The sequence below is a fragment of the Poecilia formosa genome, unplaced genomic scaffold, assembly GCF_000485575.1.
Source record: "Poecilia formosa unplaced genomic scaffold, Poecilia_formosa-5.1.2 Scaffold20, whole genome shotgun sequence".
In the NCBI taxonomy this organism is placed as follows: Eukaryota; Metazoa; Chordata; class Actinopteri; order Cyprinodontiformes; family Poeciliidae; genus Poecilia; species Poecilia formosa.
In genome coordinates this window covers 1,656,745-1,669,698 of record NW_006799959.1, presented here as the reverse complement: position 1 = coordinate 1,669,698, position 12,954 = coordinate 1,656,745, and the positions used below count along the sequence as shown (strand labels likewise).

Sequence of the window (12,954 nt, the reverse complement as noted above, 5' to 3'; positions counted from 1 at the left end):
GCCAAGTCTTCACAGGCTGCTGCTTGCTGTTGCCTTTAATTATTTTAATTAAACTTTGATATTCCGGCGCTGGGGGAACAGGCGAGTTGTGACGCAGGCGAAGGGAGTGCAGCTGCATCTGTAGCTTAAGTCCTAACTGATAGGCCTGTTTATCGGCCGTGATGTGCTACGCATTACTGAGCAGAGAGCAGACTGAACCGAAAACACCAAGCGCCATGTCAAGGTCTGGAAGGCATCAATCCCTCAAACGTAGCTGGAGACGCGTCCCGCTCAGAAGGCTGTCCTGCGGTCCGATAACGCTCTATTAATTTCCTTGTCCCGAGCGCATAATGAAAGGAAGGTATCTGTAAGAACAACGACAAAAAAACTAAAGGGCAAAGTCTTGGTGCCTTCCAACACCTTGGGGCGTCCCGTCTACAATTTGTCATGCGTGTGCACTTCTCAGTGATAAAATGACAGGATAAGCCAGTCAGAGGGCAGCCGCCGGGCATCCAGCGCCGCTGAAGTTGGAGAAGAGTCGAGATGAGACATTGCCAAAAGGAAAACGGACTACTGCACTTCGAAGGCCCCGCTGGGATTATTCCGACTTCCACGCCAAAGGCAAACAGCCCCCTTCTTTCTTTTTTTTATAGATAGTTTCCGTCTGTGTCCATGAAACCAGGCTTTTTTTCAGAAGGCACAATATGGTCAGAATATGTTAAGCCTTTGGTGCACATGAAAAGCTAACACAGACTGAGTGCTGAGTTCTGAGGCGCTAGGTTTTTTTCTTCTTTTTTTATAAAAAAACAAAAAAAACAAAACAAAAAAAGAGATTCAGAATCAGGCAGTAAATAAGTTAGAGGTTAAAAATAACATTAAAACATTACATGTTTCAGCCGGTATGATGCAGAGATCTACGTGTGAGAACAAGAGAGGAAGCTCGGTGTAAAAAGTGACGGCCGGGGAAACGTGTAGTGGTTCCAGCTGCAAGAAACGTTGGCAAAACCAAAATAACCCTGAATTTGTTGTCTGGTCCGCAGCCATGAGCTCCGTTGCCGTCACACAGTGGTTCTGCTCACCTGATGCGGAACACGGTTGAAATTAACACAGCGGCCCTGAAAAAGACAAAAACACAGCATTAAAAGTTTGGTTTCACTTTTTTAATGTTTATCCTAAAAACATTTTACGTAACTAACAGTTCAATTTGATCGACACAGCATTTGGTTCCTGATTTGTTTTACAAAGATGAAGAAATAAAAGCATTAAAGTTGTGGTGGCAAACAGAATATTTCCATATTTATGGGAAATTCAGAGACGATTTTCCCAAAAGCAAAAGTTCAAAGTAAAGCATCAACTTGTCAACTTGCTGCATTAATAACAACAACAACAAAAAAAAACACACAAAACAAAACGGTGGTTCCTGTAAAGTCCCAGCTCCTACTGTTGTGTGTCTGAGGCTCCACCAACAGTAGGCCGACTGACACCAAGAGGGAGCTCTCGCACAGCGAATCCTCCACTGCCTCACCACCACCACACACACACGCACACACACACGCCCCAAACCCGCTCCTGTCCTTACTGTAACCTGATTTCAAACACGAACCCTAAATTAGATCCATTAATGCCTGTTTCAGGAACTAAGATGAGCTCACTGAATATTTTTGGAAGATGTGTAAAGAAAATGCAGCCAAATACTGAAATATGTGCAATTTATGTGGAATCAAAACACAAAATATGCAAAAAATATCTGGAATATTCAGAAATAACCTCAACTGTCAGGGTTCCTACACGGTTTTAATGGGTTGAGAAAATAATGAGGGAAAAAGAAAACCGTTTTTTTTATCTTCTCTTCTAAAGAGAATAAACTGGGAGGAGAGAAAATGGCTGCATTTCATCCATCAGTTTCTCATTTTTCAGTTTCTGAGAGCAAACTGTTACTTTACAGGAACTGTTAGTTAGCAGAGTCTCAGGTTTTGATTTGTGCACAGCCTGGTGATTTTTATAGTGTTTGAAACATACAATAAAATAACTTAGCTTTAATATACATGCACTGTGAAAAACGTTGAAAGGATCCAAAAATCAGTAGAAAATGCACAAAATTTGAGTCCTGGAGCTGAAACTGTATTAGATTTAAACCAGGTTTGTATAACTGGGTCTGAACTGCTTTGTGAAATGTCTTCAGGTGGCGACTGAAAGAAAATAACTCAGCTGAAGTGAAATAGAAAAAGCATGAATTTGACCAACATCCAGGTGAAATCTGACCATGAAGCTTCCTGGATCCAGACTGAACATTTAGACCAGATGAAGGTAGAAAAATAACTGCTTCAAATCATCCTTTACATCTTTAAGCAGAAACAACATCACCTTTAACAGAGATGAGCTCTAATCTGACTTTTCCTGAAGGTTTGGGTGAGTTTGAAACGTTCCTGTCTAATAAAGTGGGCTGACAGCTGAACAAAAGTCAGAAATTTGTGTGATCTAACAAATAAAAAACAGCAGAATAAAGTTGTTTTATGTCTTTAGTATCAATAATGACGTCAGAAGGAGAAAATATCCTGCACAGCAATCCAGGCCACTTTTTTCACATGAGCTACTAGAAATATGATTCTCAGGTTTGTGTGAACTAAATATTTCATCTGGCTCTTCAGTCTGATGGTTCTTGGATATTTCTGCCTCTTCTCCTTACCAAGTAGTAATTCTGACATGTTTGCATTGTATAATTACAACATTTGAACCTGTGAAGAAATCAGACAGAGATTGCTGTGTCACATAGTCAGCTTCCTAAAACAGAGCCAGTTTGGTTCTCGAGGCCCTGGGGCCAAATCCGGCCTGCCATGAGTATTTATGTTGAACTAAATGAACCTTAAGATAACAGTTGAGTGCTTAGGTATCATTTTATCTCTCAAATCAAATTAGTTTTTATTCGTATAAACTGCAATAATGTGGAAAGATGTTAGAAATTGTTACATCTTTAAAATTGAACTCAGAGAAATTTAACAGTTTATTTGTTGCAAAAACTAGTTTTTAGTTGCTCTAGTTTCTAGTGCAAATATATCAGAACACTTGAAATAAGATAAAACTAACTTGCAAGTAACTTTTCAGTGAGATATAAGAGCTTGTTTTAAGTCAGTAATTCCTTAACAATAAATAGAAAAGTACCAGATACGCTGGTAGATTTTTTCCATTTATAAGATGGAAAAATGTCTCATTATAAGTGAAAAGTGCTGCCAGCGGAACCAGAACTTTTTAATCCCTATTCAAATATTATTGGCTTAAAACAAGCTCCTATATCCTATAGTTCCTGTGTTTTTGCAGTGTTAACGGGTTGTTTGATCACTGCAATCTGCCCTTTGAGGACATTCTTGATGTGACCTCAAATAAAAATGAGTCTGACGTTCCTGTTTTAGCAGGAACTTGATTCTGCAGGACCATCTGCCACAGAAACACAGAGGAAGACAAAGAACAGAAATGAGTCGATCTTAATGGTGAGTGACTGAAAAAGTTTGATCTGGCACTCAGTCGCTCCTCTGATGTGTGCACACCTGTTTCGCTGTGTAAACGGAAAACAAAAGCAGATTGTTGCAGACGGAAACGTCTCGTAGACGCCTTCCTGTCGCGGATCGGACGGTGGGCTTCCTGAAGGTTTCTGCTCCACAGCCTGGCCCGGGAGCCAAATGTGCGCGGACCGACTGCGACGAGGGGCTTTAAACGAGCTGGAGCGTCTTCCATTCCTCATTATTTGGCAAGGCTGGTGGGTGTCTGGTGGAGGGAGGTGGGGGGCGCCGCTCCATCTCTGCATGGTAAGCCCCTCGACGTGTACCCTCTGCAACTAATCTCACACAGTCAACAAATAAGGCACATCAGATGCTGTTTTGGCTGCGGCCATCAGAGCGGCTAAGTTCAGTGGATTTTACGGGTTTAACAGCGCGGGGCGGGGCCGGGCCGGGCCGGGCCGGGCCGGGCGGAGGGGTGTCTGCTGAGCGGGTGAAGCAGGTGCGCCGCAATACGGTCAAACCTTTTCCAGCTTCCCTGATCAGAGGACAAACGGGGGTTTGGCTTGGCAGGGAGCGGCGCTCTGTGCTGGAGAAGATGGAGGCCCACCTGTGACGCCCAGAGCGGCGGAACAATAGTCTGAATATGTCAGCGTGAAGCATCAGAGGAATCTCATCAGACGGTCGGAGGGGAGCGTGACGGGTGGGTGAGTCAGGTGGAGAGGGTGGGGGTCACAGAGACTTTTCCAAATGAGGGCTGTGATTAATAAGGTTAATTACAGACACTCCACTGGCTTCCTGTTGGAGCTAATGGAAATATATTGAATGGTGACGTCAAATTAAACTGATTAAAGCCGCATCTATTCTCAATTTACAAGAGCGGTCCAACATGGCAGCTAAAGCAGATCACTGTGAACAGAGTGTTTCAATGATCTGAATAAATAAAAGTTTTCTCTTCATTGACATATAGGATTAGAGCTTCAGATGAGGAGCTTTACCAGGAATATTTATCCAGTTTGTAGCGCAAATATCTTAGTACACTTAAAATGAAAATAACTTAAAAGTAACTTTTCAAAAAGATAAGTAAGCTTGTTAGAAGTCAGTAGTTCTTGTATACAGATGGAAAAATAACTACTGCTAGTGGCTGATTTTTTTTCCTGCTTGAAACAGAAGAAATGTCTCACTACTGGAAAAAAGTGGAACTATTACTTTTTAAAATCTAAATACAAAAATTATTGACATAAACTCATATTTTGCTGAAAAGTTACTTGTACATTATTTTGGTCTTATTTCAAGTGCACTACGATATTTGCACTAAAAATACTTAGTAAGATTTTGTGTTTTTGCAGTGAAGCATGAAGGGACATGCTTTCTACTAATGTAACAAAAATGACTCTTTATTACTATTTTCTGATTAGGAAATTGATTACCTGAATGTTATCAAATTTCTAACTAAAATTCTCACTAATTTAAAAATAGGCCAGTTTAAACTACCAAAAAATATCTTAGAAACTGAAATAAAAAACCTCACAGTTGAAGTGAATCGACCAGAGACAATGGTTGACTTTACCTCCAAGTTAAACATCCAACCACGCTGGCCTGGTTTTCACGTCTGGATCAGTATGGAAGAATCCATATACTATGGAAAAATGTTAGTTTTTCTACACTTTATTCACTATTCATCCCATTGACAAACTGTTAAAATACTATTAGCTGTTTCTGCAGTTGATAAGTGCTTCTTAAAATCAAATCATTTGGAACATCTTTATACATCGATGTAATTTGGTAGGAATTGGACAAAAACTGCTTTGATTAATAAAATATTATTTAAGCAAACAACTCTACAGTCTAGAAGCGACAGAAAACATTCTGTAGTTTGGCACTTTTGCTCTAAGAGTTTACCAAAGTTTCAAAGTTAGTAAAAGTTATTCAGTTTTTACAAGCAGATGGATGAAATGTGACATCAACTCATTGCAGTCATTAGCATTTCTGCTTTTAACATTAGATTTAAAACGTATAAAAATGTGTTATTAAAAAACTTTTACCAGTGTTTGGGTTTTACTGTAGCTGCAGCTCATCAATTAACTGCTACAAAAAGCAGGAGCACAATCCTGCAGACCTCCTGCTGTCTTAGCATTCAGTCTGGATTGTTTTTAACATTTTACTGGTTTTCATAAAAGTTACTAAGAACATTTATTTGTTTTCTCAGCGCTTCATCCAGTCCAGTTTGGCTGAATAAAAAGTTTAAAGGTGCCAAACACCAGACTAAAGCATGAAGGTGATTGAGCTTGTATAACAGCTCATTTCTGTACCAGTTTATCTTCCTCTCAACACTTTCAGTTAATAGTGTTGAGACCTCAATCACTTTAAACAAACTTAAAGTGAGGCATCAATCGACTGATCAGCTGGAAACGTAGCTTAGAGTAACAGGTGACCTCTAACGCCATCAGAGGATGTTCAGCTAACAAAACTGAGAAAAAATTTACATTTCTTTTAAAAAGGAAAACACCAAATATTTTGTATTTGAGTTGTAAACGTCTAAAATGAGCTAAAACAGAGAAGTTATGAGTAGCTGTTAGCTAGCTGGAGGATTTTTGTTCACTTTTCTGTAAACTCAACTGAAATCTGAAATCTGTCTGCAACAGGTAAGAAAGCCATTAATTTGAACCAGTACACAGAAAAAGGGAGAATATTACTCCTGTTTTATCATCATTTTAATATTTTTAACTTGTTTTTAAAACCATACATGTCTTCCTGTTCCCCAGTTCTCTGAGCTGCTGCACTTCTTCGTTTACCAGTTGATTCTTGGTGTATCGTTACCGATACTTCTATTTATTGTTAGTATTTTATAGTGTGTTACATTGTTTATTCTTTATTATTTTAGATTATATTCCATAGAAACTCTTCAGAGGAACTTGGCTTTCAAGTAGATTTGAGTTGCTTCCTAAACTGTCTCAACTAATCCAGAAAATTAAACACTTTTCGGTTTTGAAGTGTAAAAATAAAGATCCGAATAATTATTTTCCACCTGAATATATTATCTAAACGAATTCCCTCCTACAATCAGACATTTTTCCAACTCGTAGAGTTTAAGCTGTCCAACTAATAATAAATTGATTCTTCTTGGGTCTCTTTCACCAATTAATGAATAAATCAAAGTGCATTAATTCTCTACGAGCTCAACAAATCTGCATTTTGTGTCTGTTTGCTCAGAACAAGTTTGAAATGAGTCTCCTTCACAGTTTTTTTTTTTTGGGAGACAAATACAAGGAAATAAACACAGCTGATGGAGTATTAGCTCCTCTCCAAATATTTGTACTGGCTGGGCGAATTAATCGACTGTATAGTGTGTCACATTTACGATATCAAAGACAAAAGATGGAGGAAAGAAGCTTCTATTTAGGTTACAGAACGAAGCTCCCATCTGGACTGGAGTGTGAAAACACTTGCAAGCATGAGAGTTGTAATCCAGTTGCAAGATGCTTATTTTGCAGTGATAAGCTTTCGGGCTTTGAAAGACTTTATTACCAGAACAGAGACTTTTTTTTCCTCGCACATTGGAGCTTCGCAGCCCATACAGTATCTTAGTTAATCTAGGTTTTACTTGATCCAACAGCAACAGGGCGCCTGCACAACTCATCACTAGTTTTTCTAACTCTTATCTGTTTTTCTGCTAACATTTTATTGAAATAAACAGCAAATTTAAAGTGGATAAAGATATCAACACAGTTGATTAGTGCGTCAACTCTACGCATTTCCTGCTGCTCTGTTTGTACTTGAACATGAGAATAAATGGATTTAAGTGGATTTAGGTTTTTTCAGTCACACAAGTTTCTTTTAAGAATAAGAAATAAATGATATCTATGTTTGCAACAGCTGCAGGGGTTTTAGATTCTGTCTTGTTAGAAAATGAAACTTAGCCAAAGAGATCTTTTTAAAATGTTTCAGCATCATGTCTAAACACATCTTCATTCATACAATTAAAAAAAACAAACAGAGTAACTAAAAGTTCAGGCCTGAATGTGGTGATGAACGGCAGCCACTGAAACAGAAATAGGAGTTTGTTTAAAGGAAAGAATTCCCTCAAATGGATTAAAAAGTAATAATCCCACTGGTCGATTATTTCATGTATAATAGGAAAAATGTCTCAGTATAAGTGAAATAATCTGCTTCATCTATGTTGAGGAATTATTGACTTAAAACAAGTTTTTATATCATGCTGAAAGTTTCTTGTATTTTAATTTTGTCTTCTTTCAAGTGTACTAAGATATTTGCACTAGAAAATATTTTGTAAAATTTGGTGTTTCTGCAACTTGACAAATATGAAATAGACACCCATCTATAAATAACATCCAGTGCTTTGTGATTGATACATTGCACACAATCCAAATCTTAGTCTTCACTGGTGATTGCTGTTCGATATAATGTGCAGCTTTTCATTCTGCAGGAAGTGAAACTTTGACTGGGTTCCATTACTGAGGGATTCTGATGGACTGTAATGTCTTTGGATGCTGCAGAAATGATCAGATTCAAAAGAAATAAACGTGCAACACAGTCAATGTTGTCCAAGTCTTTACATCTTTTAAACTCTCAGCTTCTCAGGGTTACAGAGTCCAGGTAAAATTCGGAGGCGTTATCTGAAGGCACCGGAAGTGAAATCATCAGTCTGAAAAGTGCCAAGTATTCGTCTCAGTCTGATGGAGGCACCAGACTTTGACAAGTTAATTAAAAAAACAAGTGTACGCAGTGTTGCTGTCGCCTCGGCGCCCCCCCGCCTGCCGAGTCTCAGCCACCGGACATGTGTTCTGTTTTACTCCGAGTCCTCGGCCACATATTGAACACATTAAAAGTTCAAGTTGGAGGGAGAAGCACAGCTGCACGGGGAACAGAGGAGAGAGCCAGAGTGTGAGCAATCCTCCCTCCACAAGGCTACTGGCCCTCATCTCGCAGCCCTGCGTCCACACACACACACGCGCACACACACACTGCCCACACAGCGCTGCCATCTGGCCTGCTGGGAAATCAGAGCCACCTGAGACTCGGCCAAATACATGATGCTCGCTGACAACTCAGGCATTTCTACGGATTGTAAAGAGATGAATAAAGATTATACAAGCACATAAGGTGTAGTGGTGGGAGAAAAAAAAACTCTCCACACAACTGTTAGTATTAGCAGAAATTGTGGAAAATGCTGGAAAATAAGTTACTTTCAGGATCTGTTCACTTCAGTTGTAAAGCAGAAGTCAGACGCTGCAGCAAACAAAGATTCAGAGCTTCCTCTGTCTGGGTTTCTGCTGGGTTTAGAGATCCGACTTACACACAAAGAATTTAGTTTAATTTGTTGATTCATCATCTGTCTGATGAAAGACAATGGTTCTACTAATAATATACGAAACAGATTCATTGCACTGCTCTGAAACAAGGGTTAACATCTTCTAAATGTTAGCGGTCAGAGTTGGGTGTGATAACTGCAGGCTTTCTAGGATTTTTTAGCAAATGTAAACATTTTTAAACATTTTCCTGTGTTGCAGGTTTAATTACTTTGAATCTGAGACTTTCTGCAACATCCAAAGATATTGAAGTCCGTCAGAAACCTTCAGGAATGAAACCTAGTCATAGTTTTTTCTCCTGCAGAACAAAAAGCTGCACAATATATTAAACAACAATCATTAGTATGAATGCAAATTGGATTGTGTGCAATTTATCAAAAAAAAACAACAAAAAAAAACACTGGGTGTTATCGTTGATATGGTGTCTCTCTTATATTTGTTAAGTTACACTGCAAAAATGCAAAATCTTAAGTACTTTTGGTCTAGTTTCTAATGCAAATATCTTAGTACACTTGAAATAAGACAAAACTAACTAACTAAACTTAAATATGTCCTTGATATTGATGAAAAAGTACAAGTTCCACTGTCTGATTACTTTACTAATCACAAAATCAACTTTTTTGAGCTTTTCATGACGTTATAATCTTATTCTTTCATCAAAAACATATGTTAAGTGTTGCCTGGATTCTTTCATGCATGTTTGAGAAATCCTTTAATCTCCATGGCAACCATACAGCTGTGCAAAACGCCTGGGAGGACGAAGCTCCGCCTTTGAGACGCAGCTCCTCCTCAGAGGTGCAGTTTCCAAGCTTCTGCATTACAGAGCATCCCTCTGCTGCAGCTCCTACAGACTAGCCAGCAGCAATTAGCAAACACCTGGTGGCACTGACCTTCTGCTGAGGTCATTATAGGAGCTACTTCTCTGTGCAACATTGATAGAAATGTTGTTAAAGGGTTAATAGAGGAGCCATGTTATGATGACTTCCTGAAGGCGGAGTTTCAGGAAGAGCAGGAGTTTTTAAAGAGACAGAGGAACAATTCCGATCCATTAAATTACAATGTCAAATTTCTTTTGACAGTTACTTGATTGTGTTGTAAAATAACGCTTTTACATAACACTGCCTCTTTAGTTTTAAGAAGTGAAAACTGAATGCAGAGAAAGGTGTCATTTTCAACAGTGTGTTAATAATAGACAGTTTTATTCATGATTTTTGAAGTGGCCCCAAATTAAAATGAGTTTGACCGTTTCGGTCTAAGTGCAGTGGCTGCTCTGTTTCTGCGTGGAGAAAATTGGGTTTGGTCTCGTGACGACGAGGACAAGCTGGCTGAAGACAGAGTTTGACCGTTTTACCTTTTCACTCAAGCAGATATCCTTTAAGCAGGATAAATCCGGCTAAACGTCCTGAATGTAAATGATGAAAGAGCTTTTTAACCGTGTATCCTCTGTCTGTTGATGCAGGGATAAGTGGCATCTCCTGAAGCTTAAGCATGGAAGCAGCAGGACTGAAGCTGCAGCTGTTTTCTGCTCGGGCCTCCTGTTTGCTTCCTCACACCCCCTCACCACCACCAACACCACCGCCACCACCCTCTGGTTTTGTCAGAGTAAGTGCACATCATTGGCAGCTAAAAGCTCTGGGCACCGTCCCTCTGGTTGTTCCAGAGAAATGCCAATCGTTTTGGCGCCAACGGGGCCCTCACAGACGGCGCATGAAGGCACAGATGGCACTAATGGACGAGCAGAATCCAACCGAGGGACCGGGACAGAGCCACACCAGAGCGCCGTCCAAATAGCTGTAGTGTGAATGTACTGTATGGCCAACGCGCCGCTCTGCTCGAGCTCGAGCGGGGCTGGTGCCACGGCGATGCGGCATGAAGAATTTAAAATGATAAAATAATCATAAGCGAGGGAGACCGTGGGAGGACGAGCGTGGAGCGGTGCCAGCAGGATCAGACAGAGGAGGGATTGTTCTCGCGTTGCCCGAGTCAACCCACTCCACTCAGAGTGTCTGTCCAGCTAATCGACCGACTCCATCAGCCGCAGAGCCAGTTTAGAAAGTGCACCTTCCCCTGCTGGGAGCCAGCACATTTTACGACCCGTGAAACCCGAATCCCCTCCCAACGGTTCCTCAACACGCTGCAGGTTTTAACGTCCATTGTGTCACACATTCATAAAAGCTCCCCTTTTCTGTTTTTTCTTTTATTTTTAAGAGCATGTAGCATCAAACAGATGCTTGTAGGAAGAACTACTCACAGCTCACAGCCATGGCTCTTTTAATAAAAGTTTAAATACTTCCTCTCCAGACTTGTGCGTGGTTTCTAAAAATGTAAGTGCTGATTGAACCTGAGCAGAAAAGCAGATTGGAACGAGAAAACTGCAGGTTGACACTTTAAAACTCCAACAAATCTGGAATCTAATGCAAAAGATCCAGAAACAAATGGTGTCCTGACAACACCTGGACTCGGTACAGATGGTTTGAAATGCAACACATCGTTACAAAATGTCATAATGAAGTTCGGGATTCTCAACAAAATTGTCAGAATCCCACATAAATCAGTGGATGTTTACTTCTAACCTGCAAAAATTAAGAATCTCACCAAGTATTTTCGATCTGGTGTAAATATCTTAGTACACTTAAAATAAGACAAAACTAACTTAAAAGTGACTTTTCTGCAACAGGTATGTGCTTGTTTTAAGTAAATAATTTCTTAATATTGTTTGTTCTTTTGACAGATTATTTCACAGATTTTACATGTGGTGTTATAAGTGAAACCATCTGCCCGTTCAGCTAGTGGTTTTTGATCAATATTAAGAAATTATTCACTCAAAACAAGCTCCTATATCTTTCTGAAAAGTTACTTTCAATTTAGTTTTGTCTTATTTCAAGTTTACTAAGATATTTGCCCAAGAATATAAACCAAAATTACTGGGTAAGAAGTGTAATTCTGAGCGTCTCAGCTGGTTTTCTGGATTTACACGGTTTATTCAAGACTTTTTAAAACCTTTTTAAGAGAATTATAAAACTTAAGACCTCCATCTCCACAGAAATGCATCCAGTCAACTGCAGACAAAGTGGTATTTACCCATGATAGTTGCAAAAAGCTCGTTAGCTAGCTATCAAAGGTATATTAGCAGCTAGTTAGCGGTAGCCTCAACCGTCTCGAGGTCTGTGTGACTCAATCATTTGCCTGACAGTAAAGTCCTGTGAAAAAAATATGAAAAAGTAAGGGCAACTTACCTTAAAAAAGTAATTTAAAGCATTAATTTTACATGCATGTAATTAATGTTGTACGAACAACCTTTTCCATTTAAAATTATTTTAGTTTTCAAATTCGTCCATTCCATTCATTGCCTACATGTAGAAAGACACCAATGAAGAATTCAAACCTTCTAGATGTAAGACTGCTGACTACACCTCTGCAGACATGTTTCAGATTTCAGATTACGCTCTTTTGATTTAAACATATTCATCAGGTTGGAGTTTATCACCTTTTCTTTCATAATTCATGGAATAACAAAATACTGGAGTTCATTTCTGAGTCTCTATGAGGGTAAATGGTGTTTTAGATCTTTTTTTGGAATCCAGAACATCTCAGACTAAGTATTTTATAATCATACTGTCTTTTTCTTATTTGGCAGCTTAAGAAACACAGATTAGCATTAAGATGATCCCTGATCGAGGAGGCCTAGAGGCCAAAAAACACAAGTAAATGGACATTTCTGCTCTCTTGTCTTAATTTAGCTGTGGGATCTCAGCAAGTAATTTAAAAACCAATTTATTTTCAGTTTTGAAATACAGCAGGAAGGATCATGTTTTATGCCTTTGTTAAAGATTAGAGACTGGAATGTGACGCCTCTATTTTTACATCTATAGCCCTAATAAAGAGCTTTTTGCTGCACTGCATCATGGGACTTGTAGTTCTCTTACCAGAACTACAACACAAAAACTAAATTACTTTTACCTCACTCCTTATAATTGCAGACCAAATCTGGAAGACCTGGATGTATTTACGACTTCTTATATCTGAAAACAATACAAAGATAATGAGAAATGAAGATCTTTTAAAATAAATTGCAGGAGCATCAAAATCAAAGGGAAAACAACAAGAAAAGAAAGGCAGCTCTGCAGCGGACACGCAGCTGTTTCATGTCCCAG

At 39.2% G+C, this 12,954-nt stretch overlaps 1 protein-coding gene across 1 annotated transcript in view; it reads right to left on the bottom strand.

Annotated features, from left to right (window-relative positions):
* Positions 1–768: 768 nt before the first annotated feature.
* The window catches only part of antxr2a (ANTXR cell adhesion molecule 2a), a 77,837-nt gene continuing 65,651 nt past the window's right edge, over positions 769–12,954 (bottom strand). The window contains exon 17 of the mRNA XM_007547387.2: positions 769–1,094. Within this exon, the coding sequence (XP_007547449.1) occupies positions 1,038–1,094 (57 nt within the window). The 3' untranslated portion in view covers positions 769–1,037. The remainder of the gene's footprint in view (positions 1,095–12,954) is intronic.